The sequence below is a fragment of the Podarcis filfolensis genome, assembly GCF_964270895.1.
Source record: "Podarcis filfolensis genome assembly, chromosome: 4".
In the NCBI taxonomy this organism is placed as follows: Eukaryota; Metazoa; Chordata; class Lepidosauria; order Squamata; family Lacertidae; genus Podarcis; species Podarcis filfolensis.
The window spans coordinates 81,082,306-81,099,592 of NC_139607.1; the positions used below are offsets into that span (position 1 = coordinate 81,082,306).

The 17,287-nt window shown below is 43.1% G+C and overlaps 1 protein-coding gene and 1 long non-coding RNA gene across 4 annotated transcripts in view; one reads left to right on the forward strand and one right to left on the reverse strand.

Annotated features, from left to right (window-relative positions):
* Window positions 1-282: 282 nt before the first annotated feature.
* LOC310760590 lies at window positions 283-13,472 on the reverse strand. 3 transcript variants are annotated; one of them, XR_014547030.1, is made up of 6 exons: window positions 13,225-13,472; window positions 11,108-11,201; window positions 9,708-9,860; window positions 4,479-4,616; window positions 1,336-1,428; window positions 283-380 (listed from the first exon to the last, which is right to left on the reverse strand). It is a non-coding gene; the product is annotated as an uncharacterized lncRNA (long non-coding RNA). The 3 variants fall into 3 exon arrangements; XR_014547031.1 differs by lacking the exon at window positions 9,708-9,860 and having other exon boundaries at window positions 13,225-13,434; XR_014547032.1 differs by lacking the exon at window positions 9,708-9,860 and having other exon boundaries at window positions 11,087-11,201; window positions 13,225-13,434.
* A 26-nt stretch (window positions 13,473-13,498) lies between these two features.
* Window positions 13,499-17,287, forward strand: part of XPO4 (exportin 4) — a 63,194-nt gene continuing 59,405 nt past the window's right edge. Inside the window, exon 1 of the mRNA XM_083609017.1 lies at window positions 13,499-13,735. Within this exon, the coding sequence (XP_083465143.1) occupies window positions 13,658-13,735 (78 nt within the window). The 5' untranslated portion in view covers window positions 13,499-13,657. The remainder of the gene's footprint in view (window positions 13,736-17,287) is intronic.

The following is a 17,287-nucleotide window of genomic DNA, read 5'->3' on the forward strand; positions in this document are numbered from 1 at the left end:
CATGCCAATTAGCTCACAACAATTTTGCTTCCCTAAATATCCCTACGTCTGTCCCTTGTAGGCCCTGGCAATTACTCTTCGCACAGAAACTCAAGTAAGCGGGTGTTTGCAAACCTAGCGTGAGAATTGCCAAAAAACCCACATCACCTAAAGTGAAGTTCAAAGCTGAATTTGGTAGTTTCTCCTCAGGCAAATGGCTTTTAAGGAATTTCATATGAAGTCAAAAGTGTTTTGATCAGATTTATGAATTTTGAATAAGATAGGGGATCAGTATACTTAGTCCCTCGTGGTCACCATATGGAATCAGAGAATTGCAGAGTTGGAAGGGGTCTTGGGGGTCATCCAGTCCAACTCCCTGCAGTGCAGGAGTCTTTTATTGCCTGAAATATAAATATGAAACAAATATGGAGGTTCCTCTTCAGGTGAAGCAACTGACAAAAATGTGAAGGAAGTCAGCAGGACTTTCAATGAGACTATTGTAGTTGCTGTGGGAGCGGGGGAAGTGTGTTTTGCCGGATTTTGCAAAAACCCAATCTGGTGTCGAAGTCTATAATGAAATTGAATTTAACAGTAGTAACTGCAGCATCACAGCACTTGCCAAAGTGGAAGGAGCTCTGAAAACCGCTCTGAAAGGCGATACTGGAGCACCAATAATCATTTCCCAATTACGTGTGCAGAAAACAGAACTCACTGATAGGCAACACATAAAGACTGTTGCAAAGCACCCCAAATTATTACTATTGTATAATTACAGTCGTACCTCAGGTTACATACGCTTCAGGTTACATACGCTTCAGGTTACAGACTCGGCTAACCCAGAAATAGTACCTCGGGTTAAGAACTTCGCTTCAGGATGAGAACAGAAATCATGCTCCGGTGGCGTGGCGGCAGCAGGAGGCCCCATTAGCTAAAGTGGTGCTTCAGGTTAAGAACAGTTTCAGGTTAAGAACGGACCTCCGGAACGAATTAAGTACTTAACCTGAGGTACCACTGTATAAGGTTATTGTATAATCTTAGAAGGGGCACAGCTGTCAATGCACTACTACCTGTGAGTCATCTTAGGTCCATCCCCAGATGTTCAGGAAGGCTCCCTAAACCTCCGGAGAGCCTTTTGTGGGTGGTGGAGTTAGGGGCTGGGTGGCTGCAGGAGAGAGGAAGGAATAGAAAGTTTTCTTTCCACAAAGCTCCTTATCCACACAATCCCATACATGTCTCCTCAGAAGCAAGTCCCACTGAGTTCTACAAGTCTGGCTCCCAGCTCGATTGCAGCCTTACGGTGCAATTTTAACCATGTCTACTCAACAGCAAGTCCTATCAAATTTACTTGGGGCTTACTTCGAGGTAAGTGGTGCTAGAGTTGTGGCCTAAGTTAATTCATCTTGCGATCCAAGCCATTGTTTTCGTACAAAGCAAAAACAGACCTGTAAGCTTAAAATAATAACAGAAAAATGCAATGTTATTGGCAGATCATCAAACATGTAATTCCAAACATACTTTTACTGAATTTCTCCTTGCAGGCAATAATAGATTTAGACATGCATATGACATAAATAGCAAATGCTAAATTCTATGGGGGGTGGAACTCGGAATGTTTTTTTCTGGCAGAGAAATGTGTTAAAGCAGTGAATGGTGGCATGTGGTGGAAAGGATTCTGGGTTTGTTCACTGGCAAGATTTCCGCCATCTGCCTTATACACCATTTTCCTAATTAAGAGTGAGCAGAAGAAAATGTTACATTTTCAGAATTAGCCTGTTAAAATATATTCAGAGTCTGAGGGTTTGCAAATGAGGCAAACAAAAGTATTATTTTAACAATACGTGTGCTGCTTCTTTTAACATATACATAAACTCAAAATAGCAGCCTGTGAAGCTTCTTTCTACTCAGTCAAACCACTGGTCTGCCTAGCACTGTCAACACTGACCAGCAGCAGCTCTCTAGATCACTCGCTGCCTTATCGAGAGATACTGGGGATTGAACCTGGCATCACCATCATGCAACATCCCTGGCATCTCCAGGTAAGGACTAGGAAAGATGCTTTCTGAAACCACTACCCGTCACTGTTGACAGTACACAGCCTGGTGAACCAATGGTCTGACTGTATAATGCAGCTCAAAGTAGCTTACATCAGGCATAGGCAAACTCAGCCCTCCAGGTGTTTTGGGACTACAACTCCCATCATCCCTAGTTAACAGGACCAGTGGTCAGGGATGATGGGAGTTGTAGTCCCAAAACATCTGGAGGGCCAAGTTTGCCTATGCCTGGCTTACATCATAAAAAAGCAGCAAAATATAACAATGAATGAAAAGCACATTGTCTAAAAATTCTGGAGAAAGCTTTTCACAAAAGTGAATGGAAGGGAAGCCTACAAGTGGCTATCAGTCATGACAAAATGTTGCATTATGGTGGAGGGCCACCTATTCAGAGTGCCTGCCAGCCATGCACCGCTTGCAGATCTCTACATGTAGATGCATTGCAGCAGAACCGTTGAATCGGGATGCTTGGCATAAATCCCGCTCCCTGCCCCGATTTACCATGCAGGTAGCTGTCTTTGAAATCAGTGAGGCTTGAGCACACAGCATTGTTGCCTATAGTTTTTTATCAGTTCAAAACTTATCTTATAATCTAGGAAACAATAACCAAAGAAGGTGCACTATCAAGCCAAACCGTCAAAGCACATTCATGCACGCTCTCCAGTACCCGCCTGTAAATTCTGTTTTCCAAGACTTGAAATAGCATGGCAATTTCCTTCATGCCCCCATTCCCTCCCCCACCCCCCGAACAGACTGGATGCTGCTGGCAATTCTTCTATCTCTGGTTGGCACAGATCAGACTCTTTAATTAAAAAACTGAGAAGACACTGTTTTTCAGACCAGCAACAGAATCGACACATCGGACACTCCTGCTGAGGTACTGAGCATTTGCAGTGCATTTCGTGGGTGCCAAATAATGGATTGATTTTCATAGCAGAGAATTCTGTCGTTGCCACATAATCTGTGCTAATCCTCTATTATTGTTCCATTTTTCTCTTTTACCATACTTAGTCTTAAATATCACGCAGTCTGAACTTACGGTCAGGCTAAAATGCCTGCTACAAGAGCGCCTGCTGGCTCATGCAAAACACACAAAAGTCTCTCAAGAATCATACTAAATAATTCCCGTAGCAATCGCAAAACTAAAGTAACAATCAGGATGCCCGAATATGACTCCCGCATTGTGGGCAACCCTTAATCTAGGCTCGTGACTCATTGAACCAAATGAAGTTCACCAGCTAGCTTGTCAAACCAAGTGCACAAGTTGTGGGGAACGGGGAGGTAATAAAGCTTATTGTGAAAGCTACAAGTCTCATCCCCTGAAACACAGACTGTCAAAGGAAGAGGGGCTGGGTCCCCTTCTACTTCCCTGTTCTTTGATCACAGTAATAGGGTTTTCATTTCTCTTCTGTGTGGTTCCTAGTGGCTCTTTGAGTTGGATTCCCAGCTAACTCTCTCTTTGTCATTCACTTGCTGGAGTTCTTGCCTTGAAGCCTTGATCCTTCCGGAGGTGCTTTAAATACATAGTTAGGATGTGGCATAATACTAATATGAAGTACAATGCCTTCTTTTACCAATAGATGGAATGTATGACCAAACCTAGGGACGCGGGTGGCGCTGTGGGTAAAACCTCAGCGCCTAGGACTTGCCGATCGTCAGGTCGGCGGTTCGAATCCCCGCGGCGGGGTGCGCTCCCGTCGTTCGGTCCCAGCGCCTGCCAACCTAGCAGTTCGAAAGCACCCCCGGGTGCAAGTAGATAAATAGGGACCGCTTACCAGCAGGAAGGTAAACGGCGTTTCCGTGTGCTGCGCTGGCTCGGCAGATGCAGCTTGTCACACTGGCCACGTGACCCGGAAGTGTCGGCGGACAGCGCTGGCCCCCAGCCTCTTAAGTGAGATGGGCGCACAACCCTAGAGTCGGACACGACTGGCCCGTACGGGCAGGGGTACCTTTACCTTTTATGACCAAACCTGGCGTGCTCTGGTCCATGGGCTCACAAAGAGTCAAACACAACTAAACCACAACGACCAAACCAAGATAAAAGCAGGGAGGCTACAGAAGGTCACAAACAGAGGTAGCAAGCCAAATCATGTTCTTCAGGAGCCATCACAAAAGGAAGTAGAACTGCCTTGTGATTCAAACAAAGGTCAAGCCTCGGGAGTGCTTGACAATCCCCCCGTTTTTGTGGAATTGGAAAATAGATCTGACCCACAGAATCAGCTGAGCACCTAGATTTAAAACATGGGGTTTAGAACACTCTCCAGCTGGAGAGAACCCCCAGCAGAGTTGAAAACACTTTCAGAGTTAGCATAGCCTAGCCTAGAATATAGGTTGTTCAATCTTTTTGCGTAGCCTGTTTACTCTGTCTTAAAGCACTTGCCCCACCCTCTCCCTCTCTAGCAATGAACAGACCACACACTGTTAAGTAAGTTTAAAATGTTTACTCACTAAATTCAAAGGTGTGGTTCATGTGTTGCCCCACACAGCAGCAAGGAGAAGCCAGGTAGATTACTCTTGGGTGCAAAATTTACAATATAGTTTCAAACATGCAGTCTGAACTTTGAGTCTGTTCTGGTGGGTTACATGCTGAGAAGAGAGTGAGACAAAGGAAGAGAAACAGCATCACATCCTCCCTCACAGAGGTAACGGGGCATGATCACCTGAGTCTAGAAACAAACCTCTCTGGTCTTAACCCCTTCACGCCCTTACGCTTAATTGCGTTTGACTGCAATTTCCCAGTTCTTACAATCCCAGACAGACCACAAACACAGAACACTGAGTGGACCCAGCTTATATATGGCCAAAGAACTGCATTCTGCTTTATGGCTCACAAGCTTTGTAGGCCTTACATAAGTCATAACTAGCTTCCTCCAACCCCCAGGCTCTGAAGGTTAAAACTCCATGGTGCTATTGGCTGTTGTACAAATCCTACAGAATGAATAAGATGTTCTAGGTGGATAAATGTCAGTATTTGGAACGATCCATGAAGCCGCGTTGATTGTGTGAGGTGCGGTACTATGGGCTGAGCACCATGAATTATATGTGTATAATGATGAATATAAATGTATTTCGCTATACAATTTAAAGTTATGGTTGGAAAGAGCCATCTAGTGGTACAGGAAAGGCATGTGCTACATGTAAGTAGCATGAAGCCCTGTGATACCACTTCAGCAAACATGGCTTCCCCCGAGTAATCCTGGGAACTACAGCTTGTCAAGTTTGGTCTACAGAGTGTTTTAACAATCAATTCTTCTTCCAAATAACTGTAACTCTGTGAGGGGAACAGGGATCTCCTAACAACTTCACAGGACCTTATTATCATTATCACATTTATTTTTTTGCCACTGACTACTAAATAATTTTTTTAATGAAAAATTGGATTTGTAAAACTTATAATATTGTTTCCTGCTTTAAAAATAAAACAAAAGCCCATTAAATTAATATTACATGTCTTCCCTGAAGGCTGGTTGTATTAGCCATCAGAATGAACAGAATGATTTATTGTGTACTGATAGGATGAAGTGAGACTGTTCGACTAAAAAATAATAATATGTAACTAGTTACACCAGACCATTATCTTTCTATGTTCTAACACTGGGGCTAGTAACTTTCTGTTTCTCTAGGACTGCATTCATACCCTCCAACATCTTGAACCCCCAAACCAGGAAGTGTGTTTTCCTGCCTGTGCTCCCTCACGAGTCACACGACCTGCATGAGATCACAGAGCCCAAAAGATGCCTTTTTTCACAGCCTTGTTCACACAGCAACCGAAAATGCCCTCTTTGGGGTGCCACCCAGAAAAAAATGTGCTTTTTTTGGGCGGAAGTGTTGTTTTTTTCTAGACAGGATCTTGGTGCGAAATCATGTGAGATCTCATGGCACACAAAATGGCTGCCATGCTATCCCATGAGAAAACGAGATGTCTAATTTTTTTCTGTGACACTTACAGAGTATGTGCATTTCCTTGCCGGGGTGGGGGGCAGGGAGGATACATTGGGAGCCGTGTGCAGATGGTAGGCAGGGCTGAAGTCTGTGGTAGGCAGGGTCAGAGCCAAAAAGTGTGTAGAGTCACACACTTTATGGCACTCCCTTCTATCTCGTATCTTTTTCTTTTTTCTACCCCCTGCAAGCTATATGGAGAGGGACAGATTGCTCTCGCCAAAGATCTGAATGAGGGCCACATAAAATTCCACCACCAAGGTCCACATGAACTTATTGGGCCACAGGTTGCCCACTCCATTCGTAAGACAACAGACGTTAGCTCTGACCTTTCTGTTAGTTCACCTTGTGCTACTCCTCATAGGCTAAAAATTAATCTTGCTATGCATGCTTTACAGCAATCAGAAGATTATCTGTGCATCAACATGGATAATCTTCTGGTTGCTCTAGTATGCATGGCCAGATTAATTGTTCATCTATGAGAAGTATGAACCTAAATTCAATTTTGGGTTGAAAACACATGGAATAAATCATATGGGCATGCAGCAAATGAATAATACGGATTTTCATTGCAACCGTGCCAATTTTGAGAAATGGCTTGGTATGTTGCTCTGCAATCAGCCTGTAAACTATTACATAGATTTCTTTGTTTGTTTGAAATATTTATATTTCACCCTTCATTAAAATTTGTTCCAGAGTGGTTTACATAATGAAAAGACTATGCTGTAGCTTAGTCAGCAGAGAGATTTTAGTGATAAGCTCCCATAGCAGGCACCATTCAGGTCACTGTGTTATGATGGTTCTATATCATAAGCCTGTTATAAAGCTGAATAATACTATGCAGATTGTGTATCCCTTTACATATTTATTTATTTATTTATTTATTTACTGCACTTTCATCTAGAATATAATGAGGTGGTATACAGACTCAAAACACACTGTTACAATGAAAACAATTTAAAAAAATCAAACACACCAATAGGAGCCGTTTGGCAGAGAATTCCAGATATGAAAGGCGTGTCTGAATTAGTTTTTTAGAAGGCATCTGAAAAGCAGCAGGGATGACTCCTGCTGAACTACTGTTTGCAAGGAGTTCCGCAGGGCAGGGCCAGCAACATTAAGGGCTCAGGCCCTGGTAAAGGTCAGCTGAAGCTCAGGGGAAAGTGCTAACATCGTCCCATGAGAAGCCCTCAGCAATTGAATCTTGACACACATACAGTACTAGGTATTATTGTTCTTCGGTTGTTTCCAATTCTGTCCTGTGCGGAATGTCAGTTTAGTGGAGAAACATCATATTAATGTGTACTTTTTGCCCATCTCTCTTTGTTGTTGATTACTGCATATATGTATAAGGGATATAATTTATTATTTTATGTGAATGAAGAATTCAAATGCTATATGACTGTGAAGAAAAGTTATTTCTGATTTTAGAAGTGTCAGTTTGCATTTTTTTGGTGAAGAAAGTATTGATCTGATGTGTAGAGAGCTCTTTCCTATTCTAATTGATTCAAGAGGGTTCTGGAAGCTTCTCTGTGTGATACAACTAGTGCAAGACGGAGGTTTCTAACTGTGGAGTTCGTACAGAGCCCCCAGTTGTTTCACGGACTATTGACCTGTACACCACTACTTTATTCTTCCGCTGCCACCAATTTTGTGGGAAAAACTCAGGGTTCCCTGGTGAAGTATTGAGTCTCAGTCAGGTAGAGTTAACAATGAAGATTAAAGTTTATTTCAAACACAAACAAGTTTTAAAATATATTCGAAACGCTGTCACTCTATTCCCTCTCAGTCTTGTCCCTGTCTCTAACTCACCCTGACTCCTCTATCTCTCCCCCCCAAAAGAACCAACTGAACTGTCAAAACCTCTAGGCTGAGCCTCAAAATCAGGTAGGCTCTGCCTTCGGGCTTTCTTATTGGTCAACCTAGTAACCCCTTGTCTCCCCCAATACAAACGTTTCCCCAAAGAATGGGCAAACGCCACACTAACTGACAAGGAATTCTCTATTTTGCCTAAAAAACAGGCAGAAGGTTCCTGATGTTTGGGTTATTCCTTCGGAGAAGCTGAACAGCTGGTTTGGACTGCTTCTGTTATCTCTTTCACTCAAGGTCATGCTGACCTATAGTAACAGTGTGGTGTTCCGTACATAGTACACTTAGTGTTAAGGTTTTAGTCTTAATGTTAAGTTATTATAAGTTTAGGTTAATTCTGCTGCAAATTGATTTCTTATGGACAGTGCCAATCCTGAATGTATTGGATTTGTGACCATTATGCTCATTTACCTTCAGCAGCAATAGTAAATTCTGGTATATGAAATATAGTTGCCTCTGGTCTATTTTGGGGGGAGTCTTGCAACATGTTTCAAGTTTTTACTCTGCTAACTATACGCTGGAGTTCTGTCATGGATCAATATGAGTAGAATTTATAACAACGTCATTCCCATTGAGTCTAGTGGGACTTACTCCCAGGTAAGTGTTGTAAGATTGGAATCTAAAAGGATCATCTTTAACGATCTTCTAGCTATTAAAGTACCACTGAGCTGTAATATTTTATCTAGTGCTTAAGATGGAAGAAAATAATCCTGCCTATGTGCAACTAAAAGGATATTAGTGACTCAATCATATCCATATAATAAATTTAAAGCACTTTAACAGTCCGGATTCTCCTAAAGAATTATGGGGACTGTAGTTTATTAACTGTGCTGGGAACTGTAGCTCTGTGAGGGGGGCGGTCTCCTAATAACTTTCAGCACCCTTACCAAACCATAGTTCCCATAATTCTTTGGTGAAAGCCATGACTGTTAAGTGACACAGGAGTGCTTTTAATTTATGGTGTGGCAGGCTGGTTTTCTCTAAAGTGTTAGGACCTGTTCTGTCAGAAAGATTAGATTAATGATGTACATTCAACATGAACACTTTGTCCAATACTATTAAAAAGATCCTTAAAAGGACTGCCTCAAAAGAACATAAACACACACTGTGCTCCTGAGGAACAAAGTGAAGACAGTATGTGAAATATACAAATTCATCTTTTAAAGCAGTATCATGCCACTTTAAACAGCATGGGCTTCCTCCAAGGAATTGTGGGAGTTGTGGTTTGTTGGTGCCGAGAGTTGTCAGGAGACCCTATTCCCCTCACAGAACTATAATAACCACGACAAGACGGTTTGAACATATTACACCGATCCTGACCCAACTGCACTGGCTTCCAGGTAGTTTCCGGGCCAAATTCAAAGTGCTGGTTTTGACATTTAAATGCTTAAACGGCTCAGGACCTCAATACCTCAAAGGTCCACTTCTTTCCATATGAACCTATCTGGACCTTGAGCTCATTGAGATCCTTCTTCGTGTGCCTCCTCCACGAGAGGTCCGGAAGGTGTTAATGTTGTGAGCCACTCCATCTTAGGTTTACGTTGTATAGATGTGCAAATAAACCATATATCATCAAGACAACACAGTCTCCACTGTCTCCTTCATTCCAAGGAAACTGAACTCTGGGAAAGCAACCTGGAACCCCCTGGAATCTCACACCACTCAGAGATTGGGGTGGCATGCGACAATATACACTTCTGCCTGAGTCTTAGTGGTTGCAAACAGCATTTGAAATAGCATGATTGTAAACATCCATCCTGGAATGACTGAATGAATAAACAACAGTTATGGTGTGGGGATAAATGGTTATGCAGGAGTTGGGGCACCATGGCTGGGTGTTATTGGACCACAATTCGAATAATTCCTGACCTTTGGCCATGCTTAATGTGGCTGATGGAAGTTGGAGTTGAGTAGCATTTGTAGGGTCACATATCCCACACCTGGGTTAAAAACCTATTGCCTTGTAGCATGGCCCCGATCCTGGGGTTTTTTTTGTTGGGGGGCAGTTATACAGAAATAGTTCTACAAAGATAAAATTAACGTTACGTTGCTGCAGCCAGTAGAATAACATATTAACTCGTTTTAATAAGCACATTTCGTAAACAAAGACTTTGTTAGAACCAAAGGAAGCTCAGAAACCATGCATCCATACAAGCAGAGCCATTAATTAACTAAGGGTTTGTCTGCTAGCAAAGACAAGGGTGCCCTTTATATATATTATAACACTGTTTTTCAGGGAGCCTCTTTGCTGCAGCTGGCATTTAGCCAACTGCAAAGCATGAAGGACACTTCTCATTTGAGAATAAAGGATGCAGTATATGCGGGTGACATTCTACATTATTTGGCATATCCGTACAATTAATCATCACACAATTAAAAGATTTCATTCTAGCCGTGGGCCAATAGTTTGTAGAGCAAGTGGTTTATTTAATAATAGCCTCTGCTCCAATACTAGCATGTTTTACATGCAGAAAGCCCCAAGTTAAAAGCCCTGCCATCTCCAGGTAGGGCTGCGAAAGATGATGTTCAGAAGCTCAGTTCAACTGGAACTCTACACATGCCCCAAGACCATGTTTAGATTGGCTTTTCTTTGGCAATGAGTGCTGTGTCCCTACAATGGAACTGGAGAAAACTTGATAGTTCAAGCTAAGTTTTGTTCCATCAGGGAAGCTCTAGTACTTCCTATCCAATCCCCGGGTGTGGTCTAACCAAGGCAGAATAGAGTGGTACTATTACTTCCATTGATCAGGACAGTATACTTGTTACTGCAGGCTGAAACAGCATTAACTTATTTGCTGCTGCATCACACTGTTGACTCATGTTAAGTTTGTAGTCAGTAGATCCCTAGATTCTTTTAACATGTACTACTGGCAAGGCAAGTGTCCCCCGTATTATATTGACGCAGCTGGTTCTTCTTGCCTGAGTGTAGAACCTTACATTTGTCCTTACATTACATTTAACAAATTTCATTCTGTTAGTTTCACTTTGGGCCCAGTTCTCCAATCTGATAAGGTCATTTTGAATCTTGATTCTGTCTTCTGTCCCATTGGCTACCCCTCCCAGTTTGGTGTCATCTGCAAATTTGATGAGAATCCCTTCAATACCTAAATCCAAGTCATTTGTAAAGATGTTGAACAATGGGCCCAGGACACCTCACTTATCACTTTTTTCCAGGACGAGGAGGAATCATTAACAAGCACTCTTTGGGTTTGGTCAGTCAACCAGCTACAAATCCAACTTTCAGTTACCTCATCCAGCCCACATCTTACCAGTTTCCTCGCATGTGGGACTTTGTCAAAAGCCTTACTGAAATCAAGATACACCAGGTCTGCAGTATTCCGCTGATCCACCAGGCTTGTAGCTCTATCAAGAGAGAGAGAGAGAGAGAGAGAGAGAGAGAGAGAGAGAGAGATTCGTCTGGCATGACTTGTTTTTGAAAAATTCATACTGAGTCTTAGTAATCACTGCATTCTTTTCTAACTGTCCACAGACTGACTGTTTAATTATCTGTTCTAGGACCTTTCCTGGTATCCGCATCTGTCCTATATCATTCCTATAATTTCTTATGAAATATCACATTTTTATGTATTTCCACCCAAACCAGCTTTGATCCAAATTGAGAAAAATAACAATCTAGCTGCATGTTAAGCTGGTAATATGTAGTGTCACAGTGCCATTTCTCACTGTATCATATTCACTATGATTAATTTCTGTATGGTTCTATTTTAGTGACTATTAATCTATATGGACAAAGGGGAAGTGTAATGAGATTATAATTAGCTGTAGAAATGTTAACCTTCAGCCTTATCTTCAGGAGTTGCAGGTGGTGGAGTAATTCAGTTTGCTTACAGTTCTCACTTAGAAATTTATCTGTATCGGCTCTCAGTAAGTACCTGGAAAATTTGTTCTTGCTCCCCTCCTCTTACCATTACCCCTTTTCTTACTAAACAAGTGAATTCTGTGTTATTCCAAGCAACTAATTAATTTTTGATAGTATGCTGCCATGGTATACTATAAGCTTAATGCTAGAAATCTGTAACAATATATTAAAATCTATTTTGCCTAGGAGTCTTAAAATGTATAGGGCAAGATCCAAAGGAGCTAAGGACTGAAACCCCACGTGCAACATAGCACAATTAAAGGACTTTCAAAAATGGTTTCTAATATTTGCTACTGAAAGAAAAATAAAACCATAGCATTCCCTGAAGTAGCTCTTCAGATCCCACTATAGTTATTAAACTTACGTGTGAAGAGTAGCTATGGTGGAACAACTGATATAATAAAGGTCAAAGTATGACTCCCTATGAGTGAAGATCTAAAGTGAAATGAATCCATAAGATTTAAGCATACAGTATGCTACAAATTCAGTTTTTGGTATGGACCTATGTGAAATGTGCAGTATCAGTTTCAAAAAACACATCATGGGTGAACCTTTTTTGGCTAGGTGGGCCAGATCTTTATTCCCCCACCACGCAGCTCTAGCTCTGCTCAGCACTGGCATATAGTCCCTGACTGATTCCTCTGAGGGAATGTGACACTCAACAAAAAGCAGACTGCCCACTCGTTTTATTGTTCAGGTTGAAAACAAGTGTAGTGCATACAAGCACACATTTGGGAAGCTGCATGCTTTGTATCAGCAATTTTTTAGGTGCAGCATGGGGTCTCATTTCTGTATGTGAGTGGCCATATATGCATGGGAAGATTAGGCCAGTTCAAACTACCAGTATTTGTCCATCTGTACTGTCTTGTATGAAAGGCAGTGAGTCCACGTGGTCTCAAGCATACGTTTTCCCCATTATCAGATTATTTTTAAAACTGTAATTCCAGAGACCGAACCTGGGGCAAAGCAACAGCTCTATCGCTACAGTCCCTCCTTCCCATTAAAAAAAAATGAACTTTGCACAGAAGAACAGGGTATCTCCAATTCTGTCAGGGCCACAGTGCCTTTGATAGTGAATGACATGTACAAGTTCAGCAAGCGCATCTACTGAATTGCTGCCTATTACAAAAGCAAGCAAAAAAAGTTCAAAATATGGGCTCTGTGAAACTGCTTTACTAATCAATGAATAATAATAAAAAGTGATGCTCTCGGGGCTAAGTAAGAGCTGCTAGTATACTATACCGACTTTATTCTCCGTGCGCGCTTGCAAGGACGCCCATTGCTTACTTTAACTTTTTCGGTAAGCCCTAAGGCGCGATATTAAAATACCAAAATAGTCCAAGATCGTTTCCGCCGCTTTTGAGCCTGCTTGGAAAGCGCGCGCACCACCCTTTGACGTGGAAGCCAGGTACCTCCCGGGCTGCGCTTACTCCGCGCCGAGTGACGAACACTCTGCACGTGTTCAAAGGCGCTTCTCCCCGTGTTCACGGTTACACACAAACACACCTTTCGTCCGCATGCATGCAGAGCTCCGGCGGGGCAAACTCGACCCAGAGCCGGAGCCTCGCTCAGGGGACTTTCGGGGTCTGCGCTACTTTTGCGCTTAAAAAGGCAACGAACCACGGTGACTCTCAGGGGGCATCTTCGTACCCCACCCCCCACTCCCCCGCCCAGGGCAGCGATTGTTCAGCACTTCCTCATGGCCGTTTTGGCGCGGGAGACACCCCCCCCTTTCCCCCCACGCGGGCACGCGCGCCTCCGCGACCCTCCCGGCCGGGGCGGGCAGCGCCGCCCGACTGAGGCTCCGCTCCGCTAGGCTCTCCCGGCGCTGCCCGCTCGCCCCTCCCTCCCCTCTCTCCTTCCGCGCCCGCGCCGGGGATTGGCTGGGCGGCCGCCTCGTCCCAGAATGCAGTGCATGGCGCGTCATTGAAGAGAGACCATGATGGCGGCGGCCGCGGCGGCGGGGGGAGCCCCCGAGGTGATCGCCCAGCTGGAGAACGCGGCCAAAGTGCTGATGGTGAGGGCGGGGCGGAGCGGGCAGGCTGGGCGGCCGAGGGCGCGGCGGGGAGCGGGGCGGCCCCTCCGCCCCCCAGTTGATCCCTCTGGGCGGGGGAGACGCCGCGAGTGCCCCTTCTTCTTCCCTTGCAGGCTCCCTTGCAGGCTCCTTCCTCGGAGAGGGACTCCGCGGGGCTGCGCCTCCTTCCGCGCGGTGCCGCGGAAATCTCGCCGCTGCCCTCTTTTTCCCTCCGAAGCTGCAGCCCCGTGCGCGCTGGCTAGGGGAGCAAGTCCCATGGACCCCCCTCCGCGAGGGGGGACTTGCTTCCCAGCAAACGGGCGTAGGATGGGGCTGCTAGTGCCTCTCGGCTTTGGGGGCCCTTCTCCTTCCACAACCCTTTCGCTTCCTTTATCATTGCTTCGGGCTCCTGCTCCTTTCTGCACCATCATAGCCTCTGCTTCCCAAATCCTCTCCATTTCACTCCTGTACCCACGTGCTCAGATCCTTGCTATCGGCTGTTCCACCACTCTTTGCTCTGCTCCTTTTTTCATTTTGGAAACATTTTTTCCCGCTGCGCATCTGCTACAATCAGTATAAAACGACATATTCCTTCCCTTTTTTTTTTTGCCAACTAGTGAATGCTCCCACCCCCCACCCCCCGCCTCTGTCTCTGCAAGCCAACCTTCATGTGCCTGGGTTACATAAATCTTAAGATGCTTGTTCCATTTGCTTGTTCTCCTCAACAGTCAAGGCACCTGGAAAATCTGGGCTTGAATAGCAAAACCTTTCCACCTATTAGTATTGCCTGTGCAAAGAGAAAACTGTCAATCAGTGTTTAAAAGCTTTGTGTGAAACAAGGCAGTCAGTCACTTTGTCAGTCTGTTGTTAGCATTGAAGCTATCAATGCCCCCACCTCCACCCAGGTACACTTGTTTACTCCGGTAGAATTTTGATGGTTTGGGCTTTGTGGGATTGTGACCATTAATTTTTTAAACATTTTTGTGTGGAAAGTGCTTTGCAGTGTAACTTGTTGCATCTTCTGCACACACACCCAAAACACTTGCAACCAGCCTCGTATTTCATAGTTTTCCTGGTAGCCATAGGTGTCCAGGAATGCCATAGATGCGTGTGAGTTGACTGAATAGCCCCCTTGGTTTCTCTGCCTGACTCTGAAGAAGCCAGAGCTGCATAGAAATGCAAAGGGCTAGTAGAAAAGTGCTGTGGGGGGAGAAACTACTTTGTAAGAATTTTCTTAAAGTTGATGTTTAAAAACAGGAGGAAGGCACAGGAGGTATGGGGTCCTGTGCAAATGGTCCACACAACCTGTGCTTTAACATCTCCATCATTCTGTGCCTGTCTGCTTTATAGAAGTCTTTTAAAAACAACAACAACCAAGCCTTTCAATAGGTTTCCATGTAGGCCTTTAAGAATGAGTCTTGTCCTCATGAGCAGCCGTGAAAATGCAGGCCTTATAGCAGGCTGCTAAAATTTGTTTTGCGGGCTAGTAACTTTTCTGTGGTTATTGACAAAGCAATAAAATACTAGAGAAATAGATAAATCCGTCAGCTAAAAGTATCCTCCAACCAAAAAACTATACCATAATAATATTGCCAAAATGTCAAAAAGTTATTGCTTATTCTCCCAAAATACAAGAAGGCGAGTCATTGGTATTCCACTATACAAGTGGGAAACTAATGCTCTGAATTGGTAATTAATATTTTCTCATAGTCTTCTACGTGAGCAGTTTTTATGTAAGCATAAGTTTACCACACAAGCATCACACAATCTGCCGTACTACCCTGCAAGCAGTAGATATTGTGCAATCACTTAACAATTATACATTAATGCATAGCATGGATGAAAACATTACCTAGTATGTGTGTGTGTTGCGTCCTGTTCTTTCTTTAAACAGGCTGGTATGTCTGTGGTTATCTTTCCTGCTCCTCATTACAACCCTTTGAGGTAGATTAGGCTCCCATTGGATCTAAGGGGTAGAATGTGGATGTATGATTTAATCTGATTTTAGTTTATAGTTGACTTCATATTTTGAATGATTTAAAGAGTTTTATGGTTTTTACTGATTGTTTTATTGTTTTTGTTAAAAAACCTCAAAGCAGTTTGCAAACAAGCAGCACATAAATTTTATGAAATGTTTTAAAGCAAATAATAAGATCACCTAGCAAGCTTGATGTACAGGAGGAAATTTCAACCCAGGTATCTCTGGTTTTACCCACTACACTGGTGAACATGTGGTGATATGTAGAAAATCTGTGCTTGAAGGAAGTATTGGATTGCTTTATTGTTAATATTTCAGCTTCATTTGTTGTAGACTTGCTGATGGTAATTTTTTTCTTTAAACTATTTAAATATCTGACAGTACCCTTTTATTTAATGGGTGGGTTAGCAATTATTGGACGAGAGCAGACAGCTAGGGGAGGGGAGGGACTTCGGTATACAGTAGTTAGAAACAATGAAGCACTAGAGGCAAACATGGTTTCACTTCCAATTCAGGCATGTCTCAAATGTAAACACAATTCTCTTGGTGCATATCTTTCACTTAAAAGATCGGTAGTTTGTGTGCTTTCTTGTTGTAGAGAACAGTCTTTATGGCTAAGCTGTTTCTACTCTGCAGATTTAAAATCTGTGGATACCTTTCCTGGGATTTACTATAGATAAGGAAATCTGAGTGAAAAGTCTGGGTTGTTATCTTTTGCCAAGAGTTAATAGTACACAGGATAAATTATTTAGCACAGACTTTGGTTTAGGAGTGATTTATGCCTGCTTATATGGGAATGCACTCTATATTTCACTACTAAGCACACATTTATTTCTCTGTGCAAGACATGCGTTTGAACAATACACTGTATTGGTTCATGTTTTACTGAAAATGTGCACAGATATTAAAGGCATTATGATATTGTAAAGACTTCCCAAACTCTAAACTGAAATAGAACATCAGATTTGAATGTTTTGAACAAAGCAGGAAAATAGAGGAACTTGTGCACTAAAAAAGCTACACTCTGAATCCTTCTGAGGAGCTGTGGAAGAAATCTGCTTAATACTGTAATTGAGACTCGGGAGATATTTGCAGGGGACTGTAGATTCTGTGTTGGGTGAATGAGTATAAAGTGAGCTATGAATTCATTTGTACCCCTCTGCCAGTGCCATTAAGAGTGTGGCCCAACAAGCCCAGAGTATTTCAAGAGGAGGCAAGACACAAAAGCCCATTAATGGTATTATTGACAGAAATTTTCATTGTGTGCAGCTATTCATATCAGCAGAACACACCAGGTGTGCTCTGTTTATGCACATGCTCCCAATCTCTTACAAATGCAGATCACAACAAAGTTGTACAGACAAAAGCCTTGCCTGATGGGGAAGTACTATTTTTAAAGCAAACAGGCTTCATGATTGTGGGATGTGTATGTGGGAGGTTACTTCTGTGATAGCTATGCCTAGTTTTCTAATTCAGACTACAACATTACAGACTGGAAGGCTAAAATAATTTACAAAACTTTGGTAGCAAAACATTAGAAAAGGAGTGTTTTTAATATATACCTTGGCATTCTTCCC